Consider the following 25,460-nt stretch of genomic DNA (forward strand, 5'->3'; position numbering starts at 1 on the left):
TAGTTAAAAACCTTTGGTGTAATATGATAAGATGGTTATAAATTAAGATGTTTTGTAAATAAACAAATTAGAAGACATTTGTTGGATAAAATGTATCAAATTTTATCACATAACATTTTATTTTTAATCGTCATCAGTGTTTTGCTAATTAAAACTAATTGTAAGTACAGTACTTCTGGCAATATGAAACTCATAACAATTCGTACTCAAATCAATTCGAACCTCAAAATATTTTTTTAAAAAACTAAGAAGGAAGTTTGTTAAACAAGGTATTTAGCCTTTAGGTCTCGACTAGCCTGTGTTTAATATATTTAAATATACATGTACTGTTTTTCAAGTGCAAATGAAAAACGACGTGTCAATGTAGTTGATGAATTTGAGAAGTTTGGAGGATTGGCATACTTTTATCACTTTCCACATGTGCCTTTGCTTTACATGTGTATACATGGTATATAGTTTGCCATTAGTTGGTTCGATAGCTCAGTTGGTTAGACCAATGGCTGTCACTCCTGAGGTCACGGATTTAATCCTGGATAACACCCTTCGGCCTTGGGATTTTTCAGAGACACTTTCAACAGGTCTAGGATTTCATGATCTGTAAATTGTTTGACAATCCATAATTTTACAGATTTTTATATCCATAAATTTACAGACATTAAGTTAAAATGAATAAGGTTACATATTATATGATTAAATGTATAAGGTTACATATTATATGATTTAATGTAACAGTATTGTAAGATTCAGAACAATTTGATGACCTCACTTTTAACAAAAATTTCAAAATCATCATACAAAGATGAAACTCACCCCATAGCATCTGTAAATACAAACAATCAATAAAACAACTTATCTTAAGCTGTGGATTTTAATGTAATACTAAATACAGCAAATTTTACATTGAATATCTGTAAATTTATGGATTAAAAAATCTTTAAATTTCTAGACCATCTATAGATTTATGGACAGTCCATAAATGTCATGAAATCCTAGACCTGTTCAATGTTTCCCACCTAACTATTCATGTAGGGTACTGGTAAGAAATCCAGTTAATCCTTGCATGTACAGACCAACTGTCCCCAAGTTTATCGAAAGAACTTCATACTGAAATTGCCCCAGTTCTCACAAACATCTTCCAAATTTCCTTAAAAACTGGCTACTGTCCCTCATGATTGCATGGAAGCATGCAGTCATTGCCCCCTGTTTATAAGAAAGGCCCAAAATGTAAGCCTAGTAACTACAGGCCTATATAATTAACCTGCATTGCCTCAAAACTTATGGAGCATATAATTGTCTCCAATATCATGTCTTTCTACGATGAGCATGATATTCTCAGCAAATTCCAACATGGTTTCAGGTCAAAACGTAGCTGTGAAACCCAGCTTATCAGTTTCACCCAGGAAGTTCATGACAATCTAGAGCAAGGCCAACAGACCAATGTCATTGTCATGGACTTCAGCAAAGCATTTGATAAAGTCGACCATCACAAGCTTCTTAAAGTACACAGACTAGGTGTTAAATCAGAGGTCATCAATTGGACAAGGTCATTTTTATATGGTCGAACCCAACAGGTTATTGTCGATGGTCAAAACTCTGACAACCTACCAGTTCTTTCTTGTCTCCCCCATGGCTCGGTCATATGACCTTGCCTTTTCTTATCTTACATAAATGACCTCCCTGATAGTGTTAAGGGCAAGAATATACAATTTGCAGACAATACAATAGTATACCTAACAATCAAATCAACCCAACCCTCCAAAAAAATCTCAACAGTCTTGAAAACTGGGAATCTGATTAGTCCATGGAATTTAACCCAGATAAATGTGAAGTCCTTAGTATCAGCTGCAAAAAATATCCAGTAGTATTCCCTTATAATTTTCATGGTTAACAACTAAAATCCACTGAGGCTGCAAAGTATTTAGGTGTAACAATTAGTAAAGATCTATCTTGGACCAATCATATAAACAACATTAACAGCAAAAGCAAATAATTCACTCAGATTTATAAAAAGAAATGTCAAAACTTCAAACAAAAAGGTTAAAGAAACTGCCTACAAAACCTATGTAAGGCCCCAGTTAGAATACTGTTCCACGGTTTGGCATCCTTGGCAAAAATATCTGGTTTACAAAATAGAACAAGTTCAAAGGTCAGCTGCCAGATATGTATACAACAACTACAATTACACCAGTAGTGTATCTAAAATGATAAGTGAACTTAATTGGCAAACTCTAGAGCAGTGGAGCAACATCAGCTCTGTTACCCTACTCTACAAAATCCAACACAATCTTGTGAGGGTCTACCCATGTCCTTACAGGCTTACAAGCTAGTCCCAGTTTAGACCTCTTTACTTGGCAGCTGCAGCCATTTTACCAGTTCTAATTTAGCTTTGCTTTTAACTTTTTATCTCAGTCTTGTAGTTCTTTTTAAACTTGCTTTTATCTTATACCTAAAAATTTGCACTTATCACATTTGTTTTTTAACAGCTATTCCCAGACAAAATGCCTGCTTAGTGTAATCATGATTGATTTTGAAGCAGTATGATGGAAATGTATCAGTGCTATACACTGGGCATTTAAAAGAACCAAGGGGTCTATTCAATAAGAGCTAGAAACTGGTTCCCGGATTCCGGTGTATCTCTTAGCTGTCTCTGAAGTGACTAGTCTAGAGTTATGTCTATGTCCCTGTGCGGCGTTTGACATCAATGGATGATTGTTAGTTGGAAGGGGCACATTGATTTACCAATGTCACCATTTAGTGTATTTTGTGATGATGTACTTTATAAGCGTTCTAGAATAGTTAATAATAACTGGGACGCCTCCGGGACAGACACCTTATTTCCGGGACTTTCCCAGACGTCTGGGACTTAATGGCATGTATGACAGTGTTATTATCACAAAGCAACTTCAGCTACAGCTGTAAGTTGTCATACCAAATGGTTAAATTATCATAAAAATTTACAAGTCCCAAACACCCCAAGATGTTTCATCCCTGAAACGTCGTGTTTGCATCATAAAAGTCTCCTATCGATCACTTAGAATAAAATTACTATAGCTCTATCAACTGTAGCACCCATTTACTATATAAAATACATGAATGTTATTATGTTATATATAGTAAACTGGTGCTGGGTAGTAAATTGTTCTTATCATCAACAAGAGATAAATTTTTGATATTTACATTATTAGCAAGACTGAATGGGCTGAATACAAAAGGGTGTGTAAATACAGCATCCTATTTAAAGGATTTTAGTTCAATATATATCATATCACCATCTTGGGTTAATATTTGCTGTATTCATTTGCTTACACACTTAAACATCCATTTTTCAATGGAAAACAACAAAATAAATTAAAACTATTTATTTATTATTTTGATATTTCAATGTTACAGATGCTGCTTATTTTTCTGATGTTCATTGGAGTACAGCTATAAAGTTATCACAGTACGAGAGCTATAGATCAGTTACCCTACTTTCATACAATGTACCAGAGCAAACAGCAGATGTTTCCTTCAGTTTCCAGGCAAAAACATCAGGCAAAGCTTGCACATTCAGAGAAGTTCATGTGTAAGGACATATTTAGAAAGATTGTATAAAATAGTTAAACAAAAATGAGTTCATGATAAATTTAGTGTATGATAAATTGTTATGAATTTTTATTCAAGGTTTGAAGTAATTAATACATATAAGGACTCTAATTATCAATTACTGTAAATCACTTTATATTCGCGTGATCTTTATTTCGCGGAAACCCCACCCCCGGATTATTTCGCGTATTCATGAATTCGCGATGGCAGGGTCAGGATTTTATATTCGCGATTATTTGAATTTTATTTCTGCAAAAAACAGGGTATGTTCAAGTTAATTCCTATACTGTGTTGCTCTTATGCAAGGTAAATTAATGTTAATGGTGTTAATAAGAGACAATTTTTATTTATTTATTTTAAATACAAAATATACCTACATACATGCAATTGACTTATTATGAACAATTTTTCTAATCATTTGTCAAATTTGTTTTTAATTGCAAATACCGTCTTTGATAAAACGTTAAATGTTTGTAAGAAGGTGTTATATACTTGTTTATAATACTTAATCTACCGTATAAAAATTGTCCCTTGATCAATGTTTTACCGTAAATCAATTGTCATCTAAACAATATGTGTTCACATTTGTCTGTTAAGTGCAAAATGTGTGGATATTTTCTCTTTTTGTGTTTTACATGCATGTATTCATGAGGAAAAAGGAAAGGGAAAAATCTTTAACATTCATATCTTTATTATGATGTAAATAAAACATTGCACATATCAATTTTTTGCATTCAGTTATTGTATACATTATAAAACTTAATCACAATTCGAAAAAAATTGTCATCAGATTTATTTTTTATAATGTATGTTATGTTATAAAATTTACGCGGCATCATGAATTCGCGACGCGGCCGATTTCGCGAATAATAGCGAAAATAAAAACATCGCGAAAAATACCGGATTTACAGTAGTACTGTTATAATGATTTAGTATTTTGTATGGAAGTCAAATTTTGCTACTGTTATGACAATTATTTTACATTTAACACTACTTTTTAGCTCACCTGTCACAAAGTGACAGGGTGAGCTTTTGTGATCGCTTTTCGTCCGGCGTCCGTCCGTCCGTCCGTCCGTCGTCCGTCCGTCGTCCGTCGTCCGTCCGTAAACTTTTGCTTTAAATGACATCTCCTCATAAACCACTGAGCCAATTTCATCCAAACTTCACAGGAATGTTCCTTTGGTGGTCACCTTTAAAAATTGTTCAAAGAATTTAATTCCATACAGAACTCTGGTTGCCATGGCAACCGAAAGAAAAATCTTTAAATATCTTCTTTTAAACAACCCTAAGAGCTAGAGCTTAGATATTTGGCATGAAATATCTTCTAATGAGTGTCTACCAAGTTTGTTCAAATAAAAGCCCTGGGGTCAAAATTGGCCCCGCCCCAGGGGGTCATAGATTTTCCCTATATGCATATAGTAAAAACTTTAAAAAATCTTCTTTTAAAGAACCCAAAGAGCTAGAGCTAAGATATTTGGCATGAAACATCTTCTAGTGAGTGTCTACCAAGTTTGTTCAAATAAAAGCCCTTGGGTCAAAATTGGCTCCGCCCCGGGGGGTCATTGATTTTCCCTATATGCATATAGTAAAAACTTAAAAAATCTTCTTTTAAAGAACTGTAAGAGCTAGAGCTTAGATATTTGGCATGAAACATCTTCTAGTGAATGTCTACCAAGTTTGTTCAAATAAAAACCCTGGGGTCAAAATTGGCCCCGCCCCAGGGGGTCATTGATTTTCCCTATATGCATATAGTAAAAACTTAAAAAATCTTCTTTTAAAGAACCCAAAGAGCTAGAGCTAAGATATTTGGCATGAAACATCTTCTAGTGAGTGTCTACCAAGTTTATTCAAATAAAAACCCTGGGGTCAAAATTGGCCCCGCCCCGGGGGTCATTGATTTTCCCTATATGCATATAGTAAAAACTTAAAAAATCTTCTTTTAAAGAACTGTAAGAGCTAGAGCTTAGATATTTGGCATGAAACATCTTCTAGTGAATGTCTACCAAGTTTGTTCAAATAAAAACCCTGGGGTCAAAATTGGCCCCGCCCCAGGGGGTCATTGATTTTCCCTATATGCATATAGTAAAAACTTAAAAAATCTTCTTTTAAAGAACCCAAAGAGCTAGAGCTAAGATATTTGGCATGAAACATCTTCTAGTGAGTGTCTACCAAGTTTGTTCAAATAAAAGCCCTGGGGTCAAAATTGGCCCCGCCCCCGGGGGGTCATTGATTTTCCCTATATGCATATAGTAAAACTTAAAAAATCTTCTTTTAAAGAACTGTAAGAGCTAGAGCTTAGATATATTTGGCATGAAACATCTTCTACTGAATGTCTACCAAGTTTGTTCAAATAAAAACCCTGGGGTCAAAATTGGCCCCGCCCCAGGGGGTCATTGATTTTCCCTATATGCATATAGTAAAAACTTAAAAAATCTTCTTTTAAAGAACCTTAAGAGCTAGAGCTTAGATATTTGGCATGAAACATCTTCTAGTGAATGTCTATCAAGTTTGTTGAAATAAAAGCCCTTGGGTGAAAATTGGCCCCGCCCCAGGGGGTCATTGATTTTCCCTATATGCATATAGTAAAAACTTAAAAAATCTTCTTTTAAAGAACCCAAAGAGCTAGAGCTAAGATATTTAGCATGAAACATGTTCTAATGGGTGTCTACCAAGTATGTTCAAATAAAAGCCCTGGGGTCAAAACTGGCCCGCCCCGGGGGTCATTGATTTTCCTTATATGTGTATAGCAAAAACTTAAAAATCTTCTTTGAAAAATCCCAAATAGCTAGAGTTTAGATATTAAGCATAAAACATCTTTAAGTAAATATCTACAAAGTTTGTTCAAATAAAAGCCCGGGGGTCAAAACTGGCCCTGCCCCAGGGGTGTCATTGTTTTTAACTATATGTGTATAGTAAAAACTTAAAAAATCTTCTTTTAAAAAACCCAATGAGCTAGAACTTAGATGTTTAGCATGAAACATCTTCTTATGGGTATCTACCAAGTTTGTTGAAATAAACAAATAAAAGCCCTTGGGTAAAAATTTGCCCGGGGGGGGGGGGGGGGCTATATACAGGTGAGCGACCTCAGGGCCATCATGGCCCTCTTGTTTCAGGTAATAAGCATCTTACATGCTCTAAAACAATTATTTAAACATAAAGTTCATGTTTTCCCTAAAATTTTAAAGTTCATGTTTTCCCTAAAAAATTTATTTGTTTCTGAGGTATATTGTGCCTTTAAAATAATTTTTGATACCTTTATACACAATTTAATATGTAAAATGTTTTGTTGTAAAATTGATAGAAGAAAAATTCTGAATTTATTATTTTAGTGATATTCAATTGCATTGCAGATTCATACATGTACATAAATTTTAAGTATTATATTTCAGTGGTAAATCCTCTAACAAAGAATTATATAATCTGACCATATGTGATTTTGTTTTCAGATACCTTCAGCAAGGAAGTTATCCTTTGGTGACCCCCTACAATGAGACATATCCACCAAATTTTTACTTGAATCGGACAGATTTGTTTCACATTGAGATACAGAAAGATGCAGATGCTGTGTCATATATAATCTCTAGTCCAAGACCTGGTACCTGGTATTTTGCGGCTTTTTTGCCTAAACCCACTTCAGATAAAATACAGATAAAGGTATAATATTGTTTAATATGTGAGGTATAGAACTTTATTTAGATTAAATACAATGAAAGGTATGAAGTTCAGGAAATAATTTTGAGTGTGTTTTTATAGAGTAATACACAGTTCAAGTTCAGATGCTCAGAAAAGTATGTGAATGGTAAACTGTGGATTATTATACAAAAGTGCACGAAAAATCAATATCTATTTCCATTTTAACTTGTTTATAAAAGAAGAGAATTAATAAGATATAATATAATATGTTGAACTACTTTTAGCAGAGAAGTAATTTTCTTGAAGTAATTTGTTTTTTTGAGACCACATTTGATGCTATATGACATGTAAGCATTCCTGCTGTGCATATAATTATTGCATAATTATGCACTGGACTGCCCTGTATGTTTTAATAAGGGAACAATGATAAGGGTGTTAGAATATTTATTATGTGAGTTAAATTTGCTTAATTCAGATAATATAAAACTTACTGTCTTTTTTTGTTATGTTGGAGAAAATTCTTGATTTTATGTCTTTTATGGTATCAGTATTTCTGTTGAACAAAAATTGAGCCGCGTCACGACAAAACCAACATAATGGGTTTGCGACCAGCATGGATTCAGACCAGCCTGCGCATCCGCGCAGTCTGATCAGGATCCATGCTGTTCGCTTACAAACCCTATTACAAGTAGAGAAACTGATAGTGAACAGCATGGATCCTGATCAGACTGCGCAGATGCGCAGGCTGGTCTGGATCCATGCTGGTCGCAAATGCATTACGTTGGTTTTGTCTTGACGCGGCTCAATTATTTTTTTATCTTTTCTGAAAAGAAATTGAGAAAGAATACAAAATATCTTGCATTAGTTATGGTTCAGTTTAAACTTTTTGATTGAGACCTTAGCATTTCATTATAAGGCTATGACCAGTGTAAAAATGCTAAATTATTATTTTAAAATCATTTAATTTCTCTTTTCTCGTTTTTATAAAATAGAGTTCTATTTCCCTTTATTTTTACTTCTCATTCTTCATAAAGGTCATCAACACAGTTTTATTAACTACTGAAGATAGCATTTACAATAAATATACAACCTTTCAGACTGAAGAAATTGCTGGATTAATTTGTTTGTTTAAAATCATTGCTACATATTGACTTATGCCAAAAAGACACACCATGAAAAGCCACTTTCAGAGAGGCAATTTTAAAATAGCTTAAATTAAATGGTTTGGATTATTTGTGAATATTTCAGTATGTTCATGTATATATTAAACATTTTTAGGAGTTAGATAAGTCATGTATGTATGGAATGTTTGTGGTGGTAGAGTCCAGGGGTTATGATAACATTGAGGAGATATCTACAGAAAAATCTCAGCATGTCCATCTGACCCAACAAGCCACACAATCACAGGCCCTATACAGGTAACAGTTTAGTTATTATTTATTTATAATTTAATTTAAAAGTAATTTATTTAAAAGCACATATGAAGTAAGTTTAAAGATGACTTAGATAACTTTGAAGTACACTTCCTTAAGTTAACTAACATTTAGGTATACATATTTCTTTAAATAAAACCTTTAGTATTCTTACTTAACTAACCATAAAGTATACTTCCTTACCTAACCATTGTGTAAACTTTCTTCACTTACCATTGAGTACACCTTCACAACTTAACGTTAAGCATAGTTACTCAACTAACCATTGCAAACACCTTCATGTTTACTTGACTAACCATTGAATATACTTCCATGACTAACAATTGAATACATTTCATTGACTTTAGGGATCAAAAATTCCATTCGTCAGCCTGTACATTTTGTATTTACCAGTAAAATTTAAGAGAATTGACATCAGATGAGTGGGAAAATGTAACACGCTCATAAAAATTTATTCTACTCATACTGCAGAACAAATGGCTCTCTGAATATTATTTTGAACTCTGTCATTTACTCACCATCAAGTATATTTCCTTAACAAACTGTTGTGTTAACCATTGGTCAAGGTGACAGAAAATAAAATTTACATTTTTTTGCACCCAAAATTGTCACAAATATAATTATTAATGGCATGCTTTCTACATTCATAATAGTTTTAATATTTCAATTACAGGTTTGTTTTACCCAAGGACACAGTAGAATATACAGTGAAAATAGACAATTGTATAGTGACATCATTAGATACATCAGCTGAACAAACTAACACCTCAAATGTGAATGAAACAGAACCAGTGTTGCCATCAAGGTCAACCAATTGTCCTATAGTGATGACGATTGAGGCAGAGATGTTACCGAGCCCAAAATCAAAGTTAAAATTGGCATGTGGAAATAAGACAGTGTGCAGTAAAACAGTTTTATCGCCAGTACTTCATAAATGGACGTACATTCTGTTAACAGTTGACAATGACTTCAATGTGTCAGAGATTCAGTTCCAATTACATTTTGAGAAGAAAGGTAAGAAATGTTACGTTTTTAGTACAATAACATTTCCTTTTAATTCCTAGACCAACTCATGATCACCGTGTTAAATATTTTGTTTTAGCTTTTGTTAAATTTCAATGAATTCCAATTTTCCCCAATTCTCAAACAATAAATTTCATTTGAACTTTAAAGAAAATTAAATTGATAAGGACCTTTTCCTGAGAATATGTGATAAAGGAAAGAGGCCATTGTCTAAAAATCAAGAAACATGTTGATGTAGTATGTTATGTAGATAGTTCAATATATATTTGTATATTTAAAGTAATGAAGAGTCAGGCATACATGAATTATTATCTGCGTTTAATTTTCAGGCTGCGAATCATTGAAACTATTGTTACCAAAGACAATATATGAAGCTACAACAAGAGAGAAGAATTCCAACAGTTTACAGCTTTCCCAGGATTCCTGCATCAAAATGGCTTCCCTCGGACGATTTATTTTTAACCAGCTCACCTTTAACCTCTCATACCTTCTGTCTGAACCAGGACCAATACCGATCCCAGCTATGTTAGATAAACTTTATATCCCAGATTATCAGGTGTTAGTTACAGATATCAGTGTACAAGAAGGTACAGATATAGGAGGAACTTTAGTGTTAGATGTCAGATTTATAAAGGCTTCTCTAGAAGTAAGTATAGGCTTGGACACATTTAATAAAATAAGTTATCTTTTAGGCCCATGCATAAAAATTGGAAGTAATTTACTTTTTTCCAAGTTTTTGTAAAATTAATTTTTTTAGGCATTTTCCCAATAAAAAGCCTTGTTTACAAATGAATTTTTAAACAAAGGTTATTTTGGTAGAATTGATTCAAGTCTATAGTGATTGCAATAGAATAAAAAGTCTTTATTTAAATGGTATCTTTACTAAGTTTACTTCTTGCACATTTTCTATTTGGTCATTTAAATTACACATATTTGACATTAAGGTATTTAACCTTTATTGTGCTGAAACTTTTAAGTGATTATCCTTTACCGCCTGTGTAGAGTCAGGCCAGCTTGCACATCCTTGCCAGTCCAGGCTTTATTCTGTTGACTGACTATTAATTTCATCTTTATATCCCTAGATTTCATAATGAACAGTTCAAACAATAGAATATGGAGAAGTACATTTAAGAATTTCAGCATAATGATATTAAAAAGCATATTTTTGTGTTTTCAGACTTCCAAACATTCCATAGTGTTGTATGTATGTCTGATGAAAAATTCTATACCTGGAGGTGAAACGATTGCATCCTGTGAGACTGGTGTACAGATTATCCTGAATACAACATCAGAACAACTCGAGGACACAGTCTATGTGCCATACCCAGAGGTGGGAATATGGTACCTGGCTCTCAATAGTAGATGTTACAAAAAGGATACCATGTAAGGAGGTTTTAGTCTTGTTAACAGAATACTGCACCAACTCTTCTTTAAAATGGACAAATCCTTTCCATGTTCATATATTAATATTTCATTTGCAAATACTTACTATTTAAATGCTTTTTCTTTTTCACTTTAAAAAGTTATATGAAGCACCTTTTTCATTACTTTCTTCACTTCAGAGGATAATACATTTAATCTATTTTGTCCACCTTAGAGGATTTTACAGTACAATGGTCACCTACATTTTTCATTCACTGTAAAGGGTTAAATGGTACACCTGATATCAAATGAATATTTTGTAAGGGCACATTTAATTATCATTATTAATGTGTGTTTTAAAGCAGATATACTGTATATAAAACTTGATCAAGAAATGACCAAAAAAAAAACGAGTTCATTATATGGTTCTTAATATTTCTGTGGTATATTTAACCAGCCCTGTATGTTACTATCTGTGTGTGTGTGATATAGGGTGTTTATATTTTCAGGGCTGTAATCAGGTGTCTAGGAGCGCCTCAGGTTGACATTGATTTGTCAATATCAGGATGTTTAGATGGTCAATGTGGCGAGTATGGTGCCTGTCAGGATTATATCAGTGGCGTTCATGTGTTCAGCTCATGCAAGTGTTTTGCAGGTACAAAAAATTCCCATTGCTATTTTTGCTGTATCAAAATCAGTTGTTTCAGGGGCCACTGTGACTGACTAGTTTTCCTTGAATGGCCAACATCTATGGATTTAATTCTCGCTACAGATTTTGGGATTATTTCATGTTATGAAGCTATCCATCTTACTTTTTTGAAGGTTTGTGGTTCTGTTCTAATGCCTGGTCTTGCCTGAAATAATACATGTACATGTGACACTTAATTTTTCTTCGCCAGTAAAGTACAAAAGTAGACATATGACCTTGAATTTTACTTAAAATCAAACAAAATTTTCTTTCATAGAAAGCACATTTTTTGGTTGGATTTGTTGATAAAGTTTGAACCTTCCATGATAAATATTTAGCCAAAACATACCAGCCTTATTAATTACATGTAGACCAAGTGATTGGATCAGAAATTACCTGCAGAAAAATAAATGCTAGAGCAAATACTTTGTTTTAATGCACACATATAGAAGACAGACTTATTTGGAAAAAATCCTTTGAGTATGCGAAAAATGCAATTATTGTCATCAATTCATTTTGCATTTATACTAATATTACATTTTGTTCTTATTACTTATTGGTAGGCATTTAAGTATTATTTTAAAAATCATATTATTTGTTATGTAAATTGCTAATATTTGATAAGCATGTCTTATAATGTTAAATAATAATGAAAACTCCAGTAGAATTTAATTTTTAGCTTGACTATTATATTAATATAATAGGTAGAGCTATCCTACTCACCCAGGCATCAATGTCTGCTTCACACTTCCAGTTGATTTTTTCCTACCACCTGATGCACTTCCTGTACCGTTTGAGGTATTGCTTTGAAACTTTAAATACATGTTGGTGACCATCATGCCCACTTCTTGGCAAGTATTTATCATAGTCGAGTGTGCTGTACAGCTCTGGTTTATCCATGTCTTGGCAGATACTGGCTTGAGACAGGCTCTGTTTAAAGACTGTAAAAATTTATCTTTGGACAAGAATGTTAAATATGTGCTTATGTTGCCACTGATGTATGTTTCAGGTTGGCGGGGCTACGGCTGCACCGATGGTACACATGGACGGACTAAGAATGAAGAGTTAGTTGCGTTGCTGCTGCTTACTTTAAGCAATCTGTTCTTTGTTCCGTCAATTATTGTCGCTTTGTACAGACGTTACTTCACAGAGGCAGCAGTGTACACATACACCATGTTTTGGTCTGCAGTAAGTTTATAACAGTGAATCAGTGTTTAAGGGACTATATTAAAGACCTATTAAGCCCTGACATGTTAACATTTTTATTTCTCAATTTTAAAAAAAAAAAATCATCTAATTACAGTTTAAAAAAGTAGCATATTGATTGTATAGATGAACTATCTTTTGCTTCTTTTGTTCTTAGGCATTTGGTATAAATATAGTGATTTAGTAATATATTGTATGGAATTCAAAATTCAATTCAATGGTACATTTTCAGTTGTTAAACATCTAACATGCTCTAAATCCATTATTGAAACATTATATAAACACATGTTTGATCTATCTGAGGCATAATGTGCCTTGAACCAAATATTTTCTTAAAGTCAATAATGTTGTTTAACATTTATGAGACATCAACTTTTATATAAAAGAACACAGACATTAAGTACTGTGTTTATTTAAGAAATAATATATCCCAAACAGTGATTTTATCGCTCAATAACATCACTGTTTGGAGTTCGGATGCGAGGAATTATATCACGAGGGCGTAGCCCGAGTGATATAATGATGCGCATCCGAACGACAAACAGTGATGTTATCAAGCGATAAAATCACTGATTTGGATATATTATTTCGATTCTAACACGACATCAACAAATAAATGTTGCCGTACTTTATAGTTAAGCAAAATTGCGCTTGATTTGTTTCCGTACTTATTTTCAGCGCGTCGGATTTTTTGTGGTTACGTCACATGTATAATGATTACGTCACATGTCTAAATATAGAACGTCAAACTGTGCATCTGTTGCATAATAACACACACTTTCTGTTCTTCTATGTTCAATAGGGAAAAATGCAGGTCGTGTTAGAATTGTTGTTTTAATATTTGTGCAAAAATAATGCAGGTAGGAGCATCTGAGGTTGTCCTCCATCAGCAAAGCTTGATGACTTTAACAGTGTTAGTATGACTGAAAAACACAACCAGTCTATCTTTTGTATGAAAACAATATTATTTTATTTTAGATATACCATGCATGTGATGCAAGTGACCTTGTTTATTACTGTCTCCTGGACTATGATCTACTCAGTTTTGCTGATTTCTTGGGCTCAATCTATTCCTTTTGGGTGACAATGTTAGCAATGGCAGTGATACCAACAAAAGTTCGAACCTTCGCACAGGCATTAGGAGCTTTAGGTGTAGCTGTCGGAGTAGAGTATAAACGCCATGGAATTTTTGCCTTTGCTCTCCCAGCAGGCATTGCTGCAATTGTTATGTTTGGCTCTTGGGTAAGTTTTGTAGCAATCATTAAATTTAACATTTTAAATTTACTAGGGATTATCCAGAATCTCGTATTCGATAATCCTTCTTAAACACATCATCTAGCGGGTGGGTAGGTGCAGTTTAATCCGGTAAAGTAAAGTACGGAATTTAGACATACTAAGATACTCTTCAAAGGAGGCGAATCATTATCCGGGAACTTTCCGAAACAGAGTGTCCTTCAAAAACGCACCGAAAAAGTTAAAATAAAAAGAATAAAATAATGCCAAAAAGTAAAACCAAGAAAAGGAGCGGGACAGATGCGAATGAGAATAGGCCTAAACGCAGCAGACAATCCCAAGGCGGTTTGGTGGAAACACCGGTTAACAGTGCCAGTCAGGGAGGCGGCGATGTAGAAGCGCGGGAATCACCATTACAAGGTACCCGGCCGTATGTTTCATTTCCATCGCCACCCTCATTAGATTATCAACCCTTTGATTCAGTAATGGTTCATAACTCGCCAACTCAACTATCAAATCCTGTAAACATTGATGAAAATTTTCATAGTTTAGGAAGTACTATTCCTGTAAAAATAAAAGAAAAAATTTGGGCTGGAGAATTTACCGACCTGGCACTTCTTCTAAAGTCATCCCGCCAGCTTCAAGAGTATTCTGAAGAGGGTCAAATTGGGGAACTGCAGTTTAGAAACGGGAGGTTATGCGTCACAAAGCCAAGGGGGTCAAATTTCAAAATGTCTATTGAACAATGGACATCGGCATTCATCGTTTTTATTAGTATTTACCTGGAAAGGTTTCCCAACAGATCCCAGGAGCTGTTAAAATACCTCCGGGATGTACGCTTAGCAGCAACAAGATCAGACTCCTGGTGGAAATATGATGAACAATTCCGCCAGGTCCAATCAAACAACCCATCTAGGTCTTGGGGCACCATTGATTTAGAACTTTGGTTGCTCTATGTAAATGGTCAATCACCTAGAGTACCTGATTTTGCAGGTCAAACCAGGAGTACTGCCTATAATAGTAAAACAACATCTCAAATTACGGGCACCCCTGCAGTTAAGTTTAATAAACAACGTACCTCCAGTCCTAAGTCATTTTCATGTAATTACTTCAATTCTGGTAGTCATTGTCCTTTTACTCCTTGTAGGTACAGTCATGTCTGCAGGCTATGCGGAGGAAAACATGCACAGACAGTATGCCACACTGGTCAATAGTACCTCACCTCTTTATCAGATCGGCAATACACCATTAAATATCACTGAATTACTAAAAGCTTTGAAACTTTACCCATTTAGTGCAGCAAAAGACCTTATCACAGGCATATCAAAAGGTTTTCCCTTACAATACGAGGGCCCCCGGGTACACAGAGACTCTCCAAATTTACGCAGTGCCAGGGAACTCCCAGGGGTCCTGCATACAAAAATAATTAAAGAAATACAAGTCGGTAGGGTAGCAGGCCCATTTCTCAGAATCCCATTTCCAACATTACAAATTTCTCCCATTGGTTTAGTTCCCAAAAAAGGCGGTGACTACCGTCTAATTCACCACCTGTCTTATCCCAGAAATAGATCTATTAATGACTATATTGATGAAGATCATTGCTCTGTGTCGTACTCAACAATTGATCAAGCGGCAGATATGGTTGCCAGATTAGGTCAGGGTGCCCTACTTAGCAAATCTGATGTAAAGTCAGCATTTCGCCTTCTCCCCATTTCCCCAGCAGACTTTGATCTGCTTGGTTTTAAAGTAATGGTCGGAGAAAAAGGTAAACCAGTTACTTACTATTTTTATGACAAAATGCTTCCCTTTGGGTCTTCAATTAGCTGCGCCCTCTGGGAAAAATTTGCTTCCTTTTTACATTGGGTGGTAGTTGCCAATAGTCATAACTCAAACATCTTGCATTATCTAGATGACTTCCTATTTGGTGAGTCATCTAATCATATTCAACCTGGACATACATTGCAATCTTTTGAAAATACTTGTAAAAAATTTGGTATACCAATTGCGCTTGACAAAACATGTGCTCCATCTACATGTTTGGTTTACCTGGGGGTTGAATTTGATACTGTACAGATGTCAATGCGGTTACCTAATGATAAGCTCGTAGATCTTAGACAAAAAATTATCATAGCAATAAATGCTAAAAAAATTTCCCTCAAGGACATGCAGTCCCTACTAGGATCTTTGAATTTTGCTTGCAGAGTTATTGCCCCAGGGCGAGCATTCTGCAGAAGGCTAATTGATGCAACCATAGGTGTAATAAAACCTCATCATAAGATAAGGGTTTCTGCCAATATGCGTAAAGACCTAGGTCTTTGGTTACATTTCCTCCAGTCATACAATGGAATAACCTTGATATCTGACCCTATTTGGCTTTCAGACAACACCCTTGAAATATATACCGACAGTTCAGGTGGTGTTACAGGAGGGTATGGTATCTATTTTGCAGGCCATTGGTCACAGGGCTCATGGCCTTCACATTGGGTTATAGGAGGACTCACTAGAGACATGACTCTGTTAGAGTTTTTTCCAGTTGTGGCAGCCATTGTTACTTGGTCAAATTCTTTTCGTAATAAGAAAATATTATTCCACATAGATAATCAAGCTGTGATACATATCATTTCATCTCAAACATGTAAATCTGAGAGAATTATGAATCTAGTTAGACATCTAGTTTTGGTTATGCTAACTCACAATATCTCTATTAAAGCCACTTATATCCCTTCTAGAAAAAACGTCATAGCAGATGCACTTTCTCGTTCACAGTGGGCAAGATTCAGACAGGCAGCGCCAGAGGCAGACTGGCAACCCACACAGATTCCATCCCACCTGTGGAACATCTAGATAGTATTGCACAGCTATTAATTTCTAATTCAGTGGCTGCATCTACCCGTAAAACCTATGCAACAAGCATTCAAAAGTTATCCAACTTTAGAAATAACTATCAATTACCAGACACTTGGCCAGTCCCTATTAAAGATTTACTTCTTTTTATTGCTTATTACGCCCAGCAAGGTCTGTCCGCCTCTTCAATTTCTACTTATATGTCGGGAATTGGTTATGCCCATAAAGTGGGTAGTCTAACAGACCCCACAAAATCCTTCTTAGTGATTAAGGCAATTGAGGGCCTACGCCGCCTAAAAGGGAGGCATGTTAATGATTTAAGGGCTCCTATTACACTTACCTTACTTGATAAAATGATTTACAGTCTAAAATATATATGTAGCAACAAATATGAACAAGTCATGTTCACTGCAGCTTTCTCCTTGGCATTCTTTGGTTTGCTAAGAGTCAGTGAGTTCACAGTACCCAGCACTATATCGTCTAACCATAAACAGTTGTTAGTTAGTGATGTTCATCTATCTAATAACACAGTCTTTTTAAAAATTAGATGGTCAAAAACTGATCAGCTAGGTCTATCGGTCACATTACAAATTAAAGCTAATGGTGGGATCCATTGTCCAGTTAACAGTCTATCAAAGTACCTTAAGAACCGTCCCCATGCAGCCGACAGGGATAATCTGTTTATCCACTTCAATACCAAGCCCCTGACAAAGTATCAATTTTGTTCACTTTTACAGAAAGCTTTACAATTTATAGATGCTCCCGATCATGTCAGATCACATAGCTTTCGCATTGGTGGAGCAACATACCTCCACAGTATTGGGGTGCCCGACGACAGAATTAAGGTCATGGGACGCTGGAAGTCTGAGGTTTTCACTCGTTATATCAGGTTAAACCCCTAAATAATTTCCTTTTTCTCCTATCTTTACAACACATCAACCAAAAACTAACTGTCCCCAAGTTATTTCAGGTCATAAATGTCTCTGGATTATGGGGTCCTCCATTGTTCACTGGGCTGAAAGAACTGCAAGGCTGGATGACCCACAACTTGGTTTTACAAAGCATAACATGTCAGTTAAGTGGAAGGGATGCAGAGGTCTCGTTTTTGATGGTTTAGATAAACTCATGGACTCGATGTTAATGGAAATGCCAAAACCACAATTTATATTGATTCATTGCGGCTCCAATGATCTGACATCAGAGGGAGTCACAGGTAAAATGTTGATAGAAAAGATTCAGTGTTCAATCCTGAGATATCAAGCACTTTTCTGTAAAACTACAATAATATGGTCATCAATCCTTCAAAGGAGGTACTGGCACTATGCACCTCTTGGTGCTGGAAAGAAAATAGAAAAAAAACGAACAAGAGTGAATATTGCAATCAAATCCTTTATTCTTAAAAATGGAGGTCAATACATTGACAATAACAATATTTCTGCTAAGGAGGTAAACTTATTCCATACTGATGGAACACACTTGTCAAGCTTGGGTAATTCCATTCTTATCAACAACTGGAAGACAGCTTTGCAGTCTCTGATTAACAGTACACCAGACAATTCTTTACTAACATTACCAACAGCCACCCTATAGACATCATAAAAGCTGTGAATGTCATTACATGTTATGACTGAAATGAATATCAAAAACTGTTACATTCATTTATCTTAAAATGTATACTGTTCATTTATCTTAAAATGTATATAAGTAATCCTATTCCAAAACATGTTTACAATATTGTTTATGTATAAATTTTATAATGGAAGAAAAAATGTTATTTTCTGTGGCGGCCCGGGGAGACGAAAAAGGGGGTTACGGGTACTGTCTGGCTCTTTCTCCTGGCCTGACTTGCTTGAAAGCATGCAGGTTCATTGTATGTATTAGTTTTATGTATTATGGTGGGGTGCACTCCAGGGTTACGTTGGCACCCCCCTCCACCTCTACGTATGGAGGGGAGGCCCAGGGCAGGGCTACGTCCGGGACCCTCGTTGCTCAGGAGTCAGATGTAATCTTGGCAGCCCGCTAACACCTGTCCACTTAAGCGTGTTCAACTTTTGGGACTGACACCAGGTTGTAAACCTGGGTCACTGACTTGCCAGTGTAACAAGGCAGTTAGTAGTCTCCCCGGGACTGGATAAAATTTATGGGTTTTGCCCGTCTGCAGCCAAAATTTCCGCCACAAGGTTATGAAGTACCTTAATAAAAGTATAATTGTCAAATTATCATGTTGTTTATCTGTTATTAGTTCTGGTCGCACACATAAGTGACTATGTGATGCCAAGTGTAAAATCAGTTATTGTAAACAGAGAGTAATATTCAAGTTCTCTTCAGAAGAGAAATAAAAGATTGTGATAGCAGGGTGTCCGTAGTATTATAAAGGATGTATGTGATTTAATAGGGATTATCCAGAATCTCGTATTCGATAATCCTTCTTAAACACATCATCTAGCGGGTGGGTAGGTGCAGTTTAATCCGGTAAAGTAAAGTACGGAATTTAGACATACTAAGATACTCTTCAAAGGAGGCGAATCATTATCCGGGAACTTTCCGAAACAGAGTGTCCTTCAAAAACGCACCCGCCCGCCCTCCCCTTTATGAGAACAATTTCTGCCGCCTTTTCTTTCTCTTTCAGGGACTCTTTTTCTTAACAGTCTTACAGCAGCCAGCTTCCAGAGAACCTCCAACCTCATCTGGATATTGGTTTAGAATCCGGTTTCGGAGTTTTGTGCCATCAGGATTTTTGTGTGCACTGAAACTGTTTGTACAAAGGATCTTGTTAACATACCTGTGTGCCAGTACAGACTGGAGAACAATACATCCTAATAATTAATACTTTACAATAGTGATAATTTTTACAAACATATGGAAGGGATTTCTTCAACTCAATTTAGTCATACAAGTTCCAGTTCTAGTAAGGCTAGTTAACATTCAAGTTCAGAGTAAAAGTCAAATTACTCCTTGGAACTCAGGAAGTGAACTTCATCTTTACAGTGGTTACATTAACGCTCTACATCTACGTGTTTCATAATGTTGCCTTTAAAAAAAAAAAAAAAAAAAAAAAAAAAAAAAAAAAAAAAAAAAAAAAAAAAACAGACAGCGATATATGTCAAAGTTATTAACAGTATAGGAATTTATTAGGACTACTATAAATAAATTTCTTGCAGTTTGTTTTGCAGTTAAATCACAGGCGCAGAGAAGGGTACAATTTTCGATCTGGGGGAGCGGCCCGGGGAGACGAAAAAGGGGGTTACGGGTACTGTCTGGCTCTTTCTCCTGGCCTGACTTGCTTGAAAGCATGCAGGTTCATTGTATGTATTAGTTTTATGTATTATGGTGGGGTGCACTCCAGGGTTACGTTGGCACCCCCCTCCACCTCTACGTATGGAGGGGAGGCCCAGGGCAGGGCTACGTCCGGGACCCTCGTTGCTCAGGAGTCAGATGTAATCTTGGCAGCCCGCTAACACCTGTCCACTTAAGCGTGTTCAACTTTTGGGACTGACACCAGGTTGTAAACCTGGGTCACTGACTTGCCAGTGTAACAAGGCAGTTAGTAGTCTCCCCCGGGACTGGATAAAATTTATGGGTTTTGCCCGTCTGCAGCCAAAATTTCCGCCACAAGGTTATGAAGTACCTTAATAAAAGTATAATTGTCAAATTATCATGTTGTTTATCTGTTATTAGTTCTGGTCGCACACATAAGTGACTATGTGATGCCAAGTGTAAAATCAGTTATTGTAAACAGAGAGTAATATTCAAGTTCTCTTCAGAAGAGAAATAAAGATTGTGATAGCAGGGTGTCCGTAGTATTATAAAGGATGTATGTGATTTAATGGCCCGAACCCCAGTTTTGATTTATTCTACTAAATATTTAACTAAATTTCCTTAAAATTAACACTGGCCCAAACTAATTTTCACTGGCCATGGGCCACCGGGCCAGTGCCAAATTTGATGACTGTTGTAGTTGAATTATAAATACCACTTACATGTTAAAACATGTGGCCTTCCTTGCAAACTGGTCAAGGTTGCTGACTATGAAGTACTTACCTCTGTTAGTTTAAACCTTTACATGAAATCTTCTTCCTCTACCCGTAAAGCTGCCATATGACAATTATTGTGAGTAAGACTTATAACAGCAAAAAAAAAGACAACACACAACCAAATAACAAATAAGATAACCAAATAAATTTCTCTGTGCAGTTTATTAGAGAATCATTAATAGGATCACCAGTCTTTCCTAAGTCATTATGATGATCAAATGAATTTTGTTTCAATGGTGGTATACAAGACCTATGCTATGAGGAGGTGTTTATTTCAACGTAAACCACTTCTGTATACAATAGATTCACTTGTATGTACTGGTTGGAGACCATCAAAACCGGACAACCACCAAACCCGGACAGCTCGGAAAATGGCTTTTTTATTTGTTGAGTGGTCGCTTTTATATCAACAATAACTGCATGTTTGTTCTATAATTAAGTAATTAAATTTATTTCAATTTTTGTAAGTGGTAATGTTTTAATGTCTTTTTCAAGAATGTTGACATTGAAAATTTGGACCTGACCACTTATACTAGCTGTAATTATTTGTAGAGTAAATAATAGAATATCCAAAATTTCAGCATTTGCTGCTGAAATATTTTATATTATGTTAACAATAAAAAAATTAAAACACCAAAAGTTTTAATGAATTAAATCAGCATCATGGTCATATCTGTCCGGACACATGGTACTGTAGTGTGGACAATTCAGGTAATTTTGATACCCTCCTTCACATGCCTCAGATATAAGTGCCAACATAAATAGAAATAAACAAACTAGTCCGTTAGTTTGGTGAAGAACCTAGCTTTACTATGTAAAAATTTCAGATCTCTAGCGTATAAATTATAAAAACTGTAAGGAAAATTGTTCAAAAAGTGTCCGGTTGGTGGTCCCCGACCAGTTATGCTTAAAGTTTTTTGTTGACTGGTGAATACAATTTTAAATTTAAATATTAAATATTGTGGTGGAATGTAGATGATTACCATTAAGCTAGAATATTTGGAGTTGTATATACAGGAGGTCTTTGATTTTTCTACAGGGCTTGCAATGTAAAAGACGTAGAAAGTTGTTTCCACAAAAGAGATATATTCTTCTGCACCTTATACCTGGAGTAATTCTAGCATTTACAGGTATGGGGATATTTGCATTCCTAGAGACAGAGGAAAACTACAAGTATACTCACAGTTGTTGGCATGTTGCCATGTCTCTATCAGTTGTATTCCTGCTCCCAGGACGACAAACCAAAGGTATAGATATTACTGAGACTAGTTCAAATAACCTTACTAACAATAATAGTGCTACTAACTCACGGATAGTGCTCAGTTCCTACGCTGATATGCCCAATGGTCATGTGACCAGTAGTGAAAGTGTGGAAATCAGCATGGGAGATAATCCAGCATATTCTCCACCTGAATAACATAAAGTGATTCTCACGCTTTTGTAGTTATAATGCTTTCTCATTATATGCTCATATACTAACATTGATTGTTCCATATGTTATAAAATACTTGCTTTTTATTTGAGATTTGTTCATCATAACAAGGACAATGGGCTTGGTATTGAAATTATTTTTGAAAGAAATTCATTGAAGTAAGAAAAAAATGCATTTTTAATAGCTTTTTTTTTAAAACTGGATATGTAAAATATTCATCAAGTGAATATGTTTACAAGAGAAAGTGACATATACATGTATTGACCAAAATGTTGTTCTTTTATGAATTTTATAATATGATCAGTGAAAGTTTTCAGGATTATTCTTGAACTTAAGATCTTTTTTAAAATGAAACTACCGTATATAAGCATGGTTTTAAGCATAAAACTATAAAACTTTCACCAATGCACACATACAAAAGTTTCTTACAGAAATATTGCCTTTTCAACACATTCCTGAAAATGTTTTTTGTAAACTTAAAGCAATTTATTTTTTTGTAAAAAAATCATCTGATTAAAGACAGTAAACTTTCCTTTCATATACATTTTTTTCTCTGATTAATATGAATTTAATTCTTCATAATTTTGAAATCATACTTACAAAAATATCAATATTCTTCATACATTGTTTTCCAATTAGTTTGATAATACACTTGTACCATCCTAGTTACAAATAGAACATGTTTTAATAGGGAATAGCTGGACTGGGAACATTCTTTTTTATTCTTGCATGTCAGACTGGTTTTTAGTGTTTGCATCTATGCTTGAAAATGCCATCTTATACCCCTACATGTAAGATGAGCTGCTTACTTTAAAATGATGTCATTAAACCAACTTTATGATTGAATCGCATGTTTTAGGATGGTGTCATTCCTCTACATGTAATAACATGTTGTAAGTTGTGCACATCATTTCTCAATGGTCAAACTAAGAGTGATTCTACCTTTTTCTCTTAAAATTTTGTTATCCTTACTGACTTAGCTTAATAGGAAGAGTATGGGATTTGTAATTCAGGGATTGCTGGTTTGATCCTTGAATGAGACGAAATTTCTCTAAAGACAGCTAATCTCGGACATTGTGTCTAATGGTCATTGTCCCCCACTCAGTTGGGATATGCAGTTGCTCACTTGCAAAGAAATTAATCATAACTGATTAAGTTGCTATGGAAAGCTGGTTAATGTACCAAACTACTGATAAGTTACAGGGAAGCCTGGCTTAGTGGACCAACAGTGAACCAATGGCTGAGATATAAACTAAAATGTGTTAAAATTATACAAATAAATTCTGAGTATTACTTTATAGTGCCAGGTCATGTGTGCAATAAAAATTCACAGTTTTTATAAGCTTTTTTCAGGTTCAGAATATGAAAACTTTTGTTGTGTTTTTTTTTTTTTATCTAACACATGCTATGTGTATAATCATGTTCATGCTTTTTTATGTTGAGTGTTCAAAGCAGTCAACATTTTTAGATGTGAAATTTTTGCAAAACATATCCTTGAAATTCATGTCAAAGATTTTTTTTCATGCTGAAAGCTATTTTTATTTTGCGAGTGCCAAAATGATAGAAATCTGCCATTTTACAAGTAATTTCTACTTCAATGTATAAATTATGAATTCAAATGTTTATGCATTTTTATTTGTGAGATTTTATTATTATTTACATGGTATGAGTTTTTTTTGCATGTCACAAATTTTGCGAGAAAGCAATGGTAATGACTAGATTGTAAAGAAGCATGTTGAATCTTGCTTTATAATCAAATATAGCTGGGATAGATGAAAATGTGACCTTTGTAGTTTCGTAAAACAGAAACAATGCAGAAAAATAACCAAAAAATAAAACACATTGAGGAAAACAGACTCAGCAATTTTCACCCATTTATTTTTGTTAACATAGCTCTAAAGGGATTTAAGGATTTTTAAAACACCTTTTCTCTGTAACCAAAGGTCATTTCAGAATAGGTCACAGAAAGATGGGAAGTATGAAATTATTTATTATTCCCCTTCCGGTTTACCGGAGGGGACTTTAGGTTTACCCTCTGTCCGTCTGTCCGTCCGTCTGTCCGTCCGTCAGTCCGTCCGTCCACAAAACTGGATCCCGCGATAACGCAAAAAGTACTGAAAATATTTTAATGAAACTTGATATATGGATAGATGGCAGTATGGAGATTATGCACGTCTTTTTCTTTTCTTCCTATGTTGAAAATTCTGGTTGCTATGGCAACAAATAGACTGAAAATATGGCAAATTTGACACATAACCTGGATCCCGTGATAACGCAAAAAGTACTGAAAATATTTTTATGAAACTTGATTTATGGATAGATGGCAGTATGGAGATTATGCACATCTTTTTCCTTTCTTCCTATGTTTAAAATTCTGGTTGCTATGGCAACAAATAGACTGAAAATATGGCAAATTTTACACATAACCTGGATCCAGTGATAACACAAAAAGTACTGAAAATATGTTTATGAAACTTGACATATAGGTAGACGGCAGTATGGAAATTATGCACATCCATTTCTTATCTTCCTATGTTGAAAATTCTGGTTGCTATGGCAACAAATAGACTGAATTTCAAGATTTCTGATTCTAGTTTTTAAGTTTTTTCACTATAAGTTCTTTATTTCTTAAGGTATTTTCTTCAAACTTTAAATATAAGTTGCTTGTCATCAACCACATCATATGTGACAAGGTTTACAACTCTAGCACAAAATTTATCAGAATTGCCTCCCTTGAACTTAAAATTTTCATGAAAAAAACATTGTTTTTTTTAATAACTTCTTTTTTTGAATGTATCTACTTCAAACTTCATATAAATGTTTCTTATTATCACTCAACATTTGTGATAGTTCAATACTCTAGCAAGACTATTTCCAGAATTATGCCGCTTTTGAACTTAGACTTTTTTTTTTGAGAAATTGGTAATTTTCTCTCCAACTTCTTCAATCATGATAGGATTTTAAAAATGTTATATTTTGATAACAGG

The 25,460-nt window shown here is 34.8% G+C and overlaps 2 protein-coding genes across 2 annotated transcripts; both read left to right on the plus strand.

Annotated features, from left to right (window-relative positions):
- Window positions 1-18: 18 nt before the first annotated feature.
- On the plus strand, window positions 19-24,460 carry LOC132743321 (post-GPI attachment to proteins factor 6-like). Its single transcript, XM_060731857.1, has 11 exons — window positions 19-160; window positions 3,391-3,565; window positions 7,032-7,239; window positions 8,497-8,636; window positions 9,325-9,665; window positions 10,004-10,320; window positions 10,852-11,057; window positions 11,546-11,691; window positions 12,734-12,912; window positions 13,909-14,172; window positions 22,081-24,460. Exons 1-11 carry the CDS (start codon window positions 91-93, stop codon window positions 22,456-22,458), a joined length of 2,424 nt encoding a protein of 807 aa, XP_060587840.1. The 5' UTR covers window positions 19-90; the 3' UTR covers window positions 22,459-24,460.
- On the plus strand, window positions 14,206-20,659 carry LOC132743320 (uncharacterized). The gene is made up of 2 exons (XM_060731856.1): window positions 14,206-14,583; window positions 15,311-20,659. The coding sequence occupies exons 1-2, from the start codon at window positions 14,427-14,429 to the stop codon at window positions 17,005-17,007; spliced, it is 1,854 nt and encodes a 617-aa protein (XP_060587839.1). The 5' UTR covers window positions 14,206-14,426; the 3' UTR covers window positions 17,008-20,659.
- Window positions 24,461-25,460: the final 1,000 nt, after the last annotated feature.

Source organism: Ruditapes philippinarum, unplaced genomic scaffold (genome assembly GCF_026571515.1).
Source record: "Ruditapes philippinarum isolate M1 unplaced genomic scaffold, ASM2657151v2 ctg6190_1_1_1_1, whole genome shotgun sequence".
Lineage (NCBI taxonomy): Eukaryota > Metazoa > Mollusca > Bivalvia > Venerida > Veneridae > Ruditapes > Ruditapes philippinarum.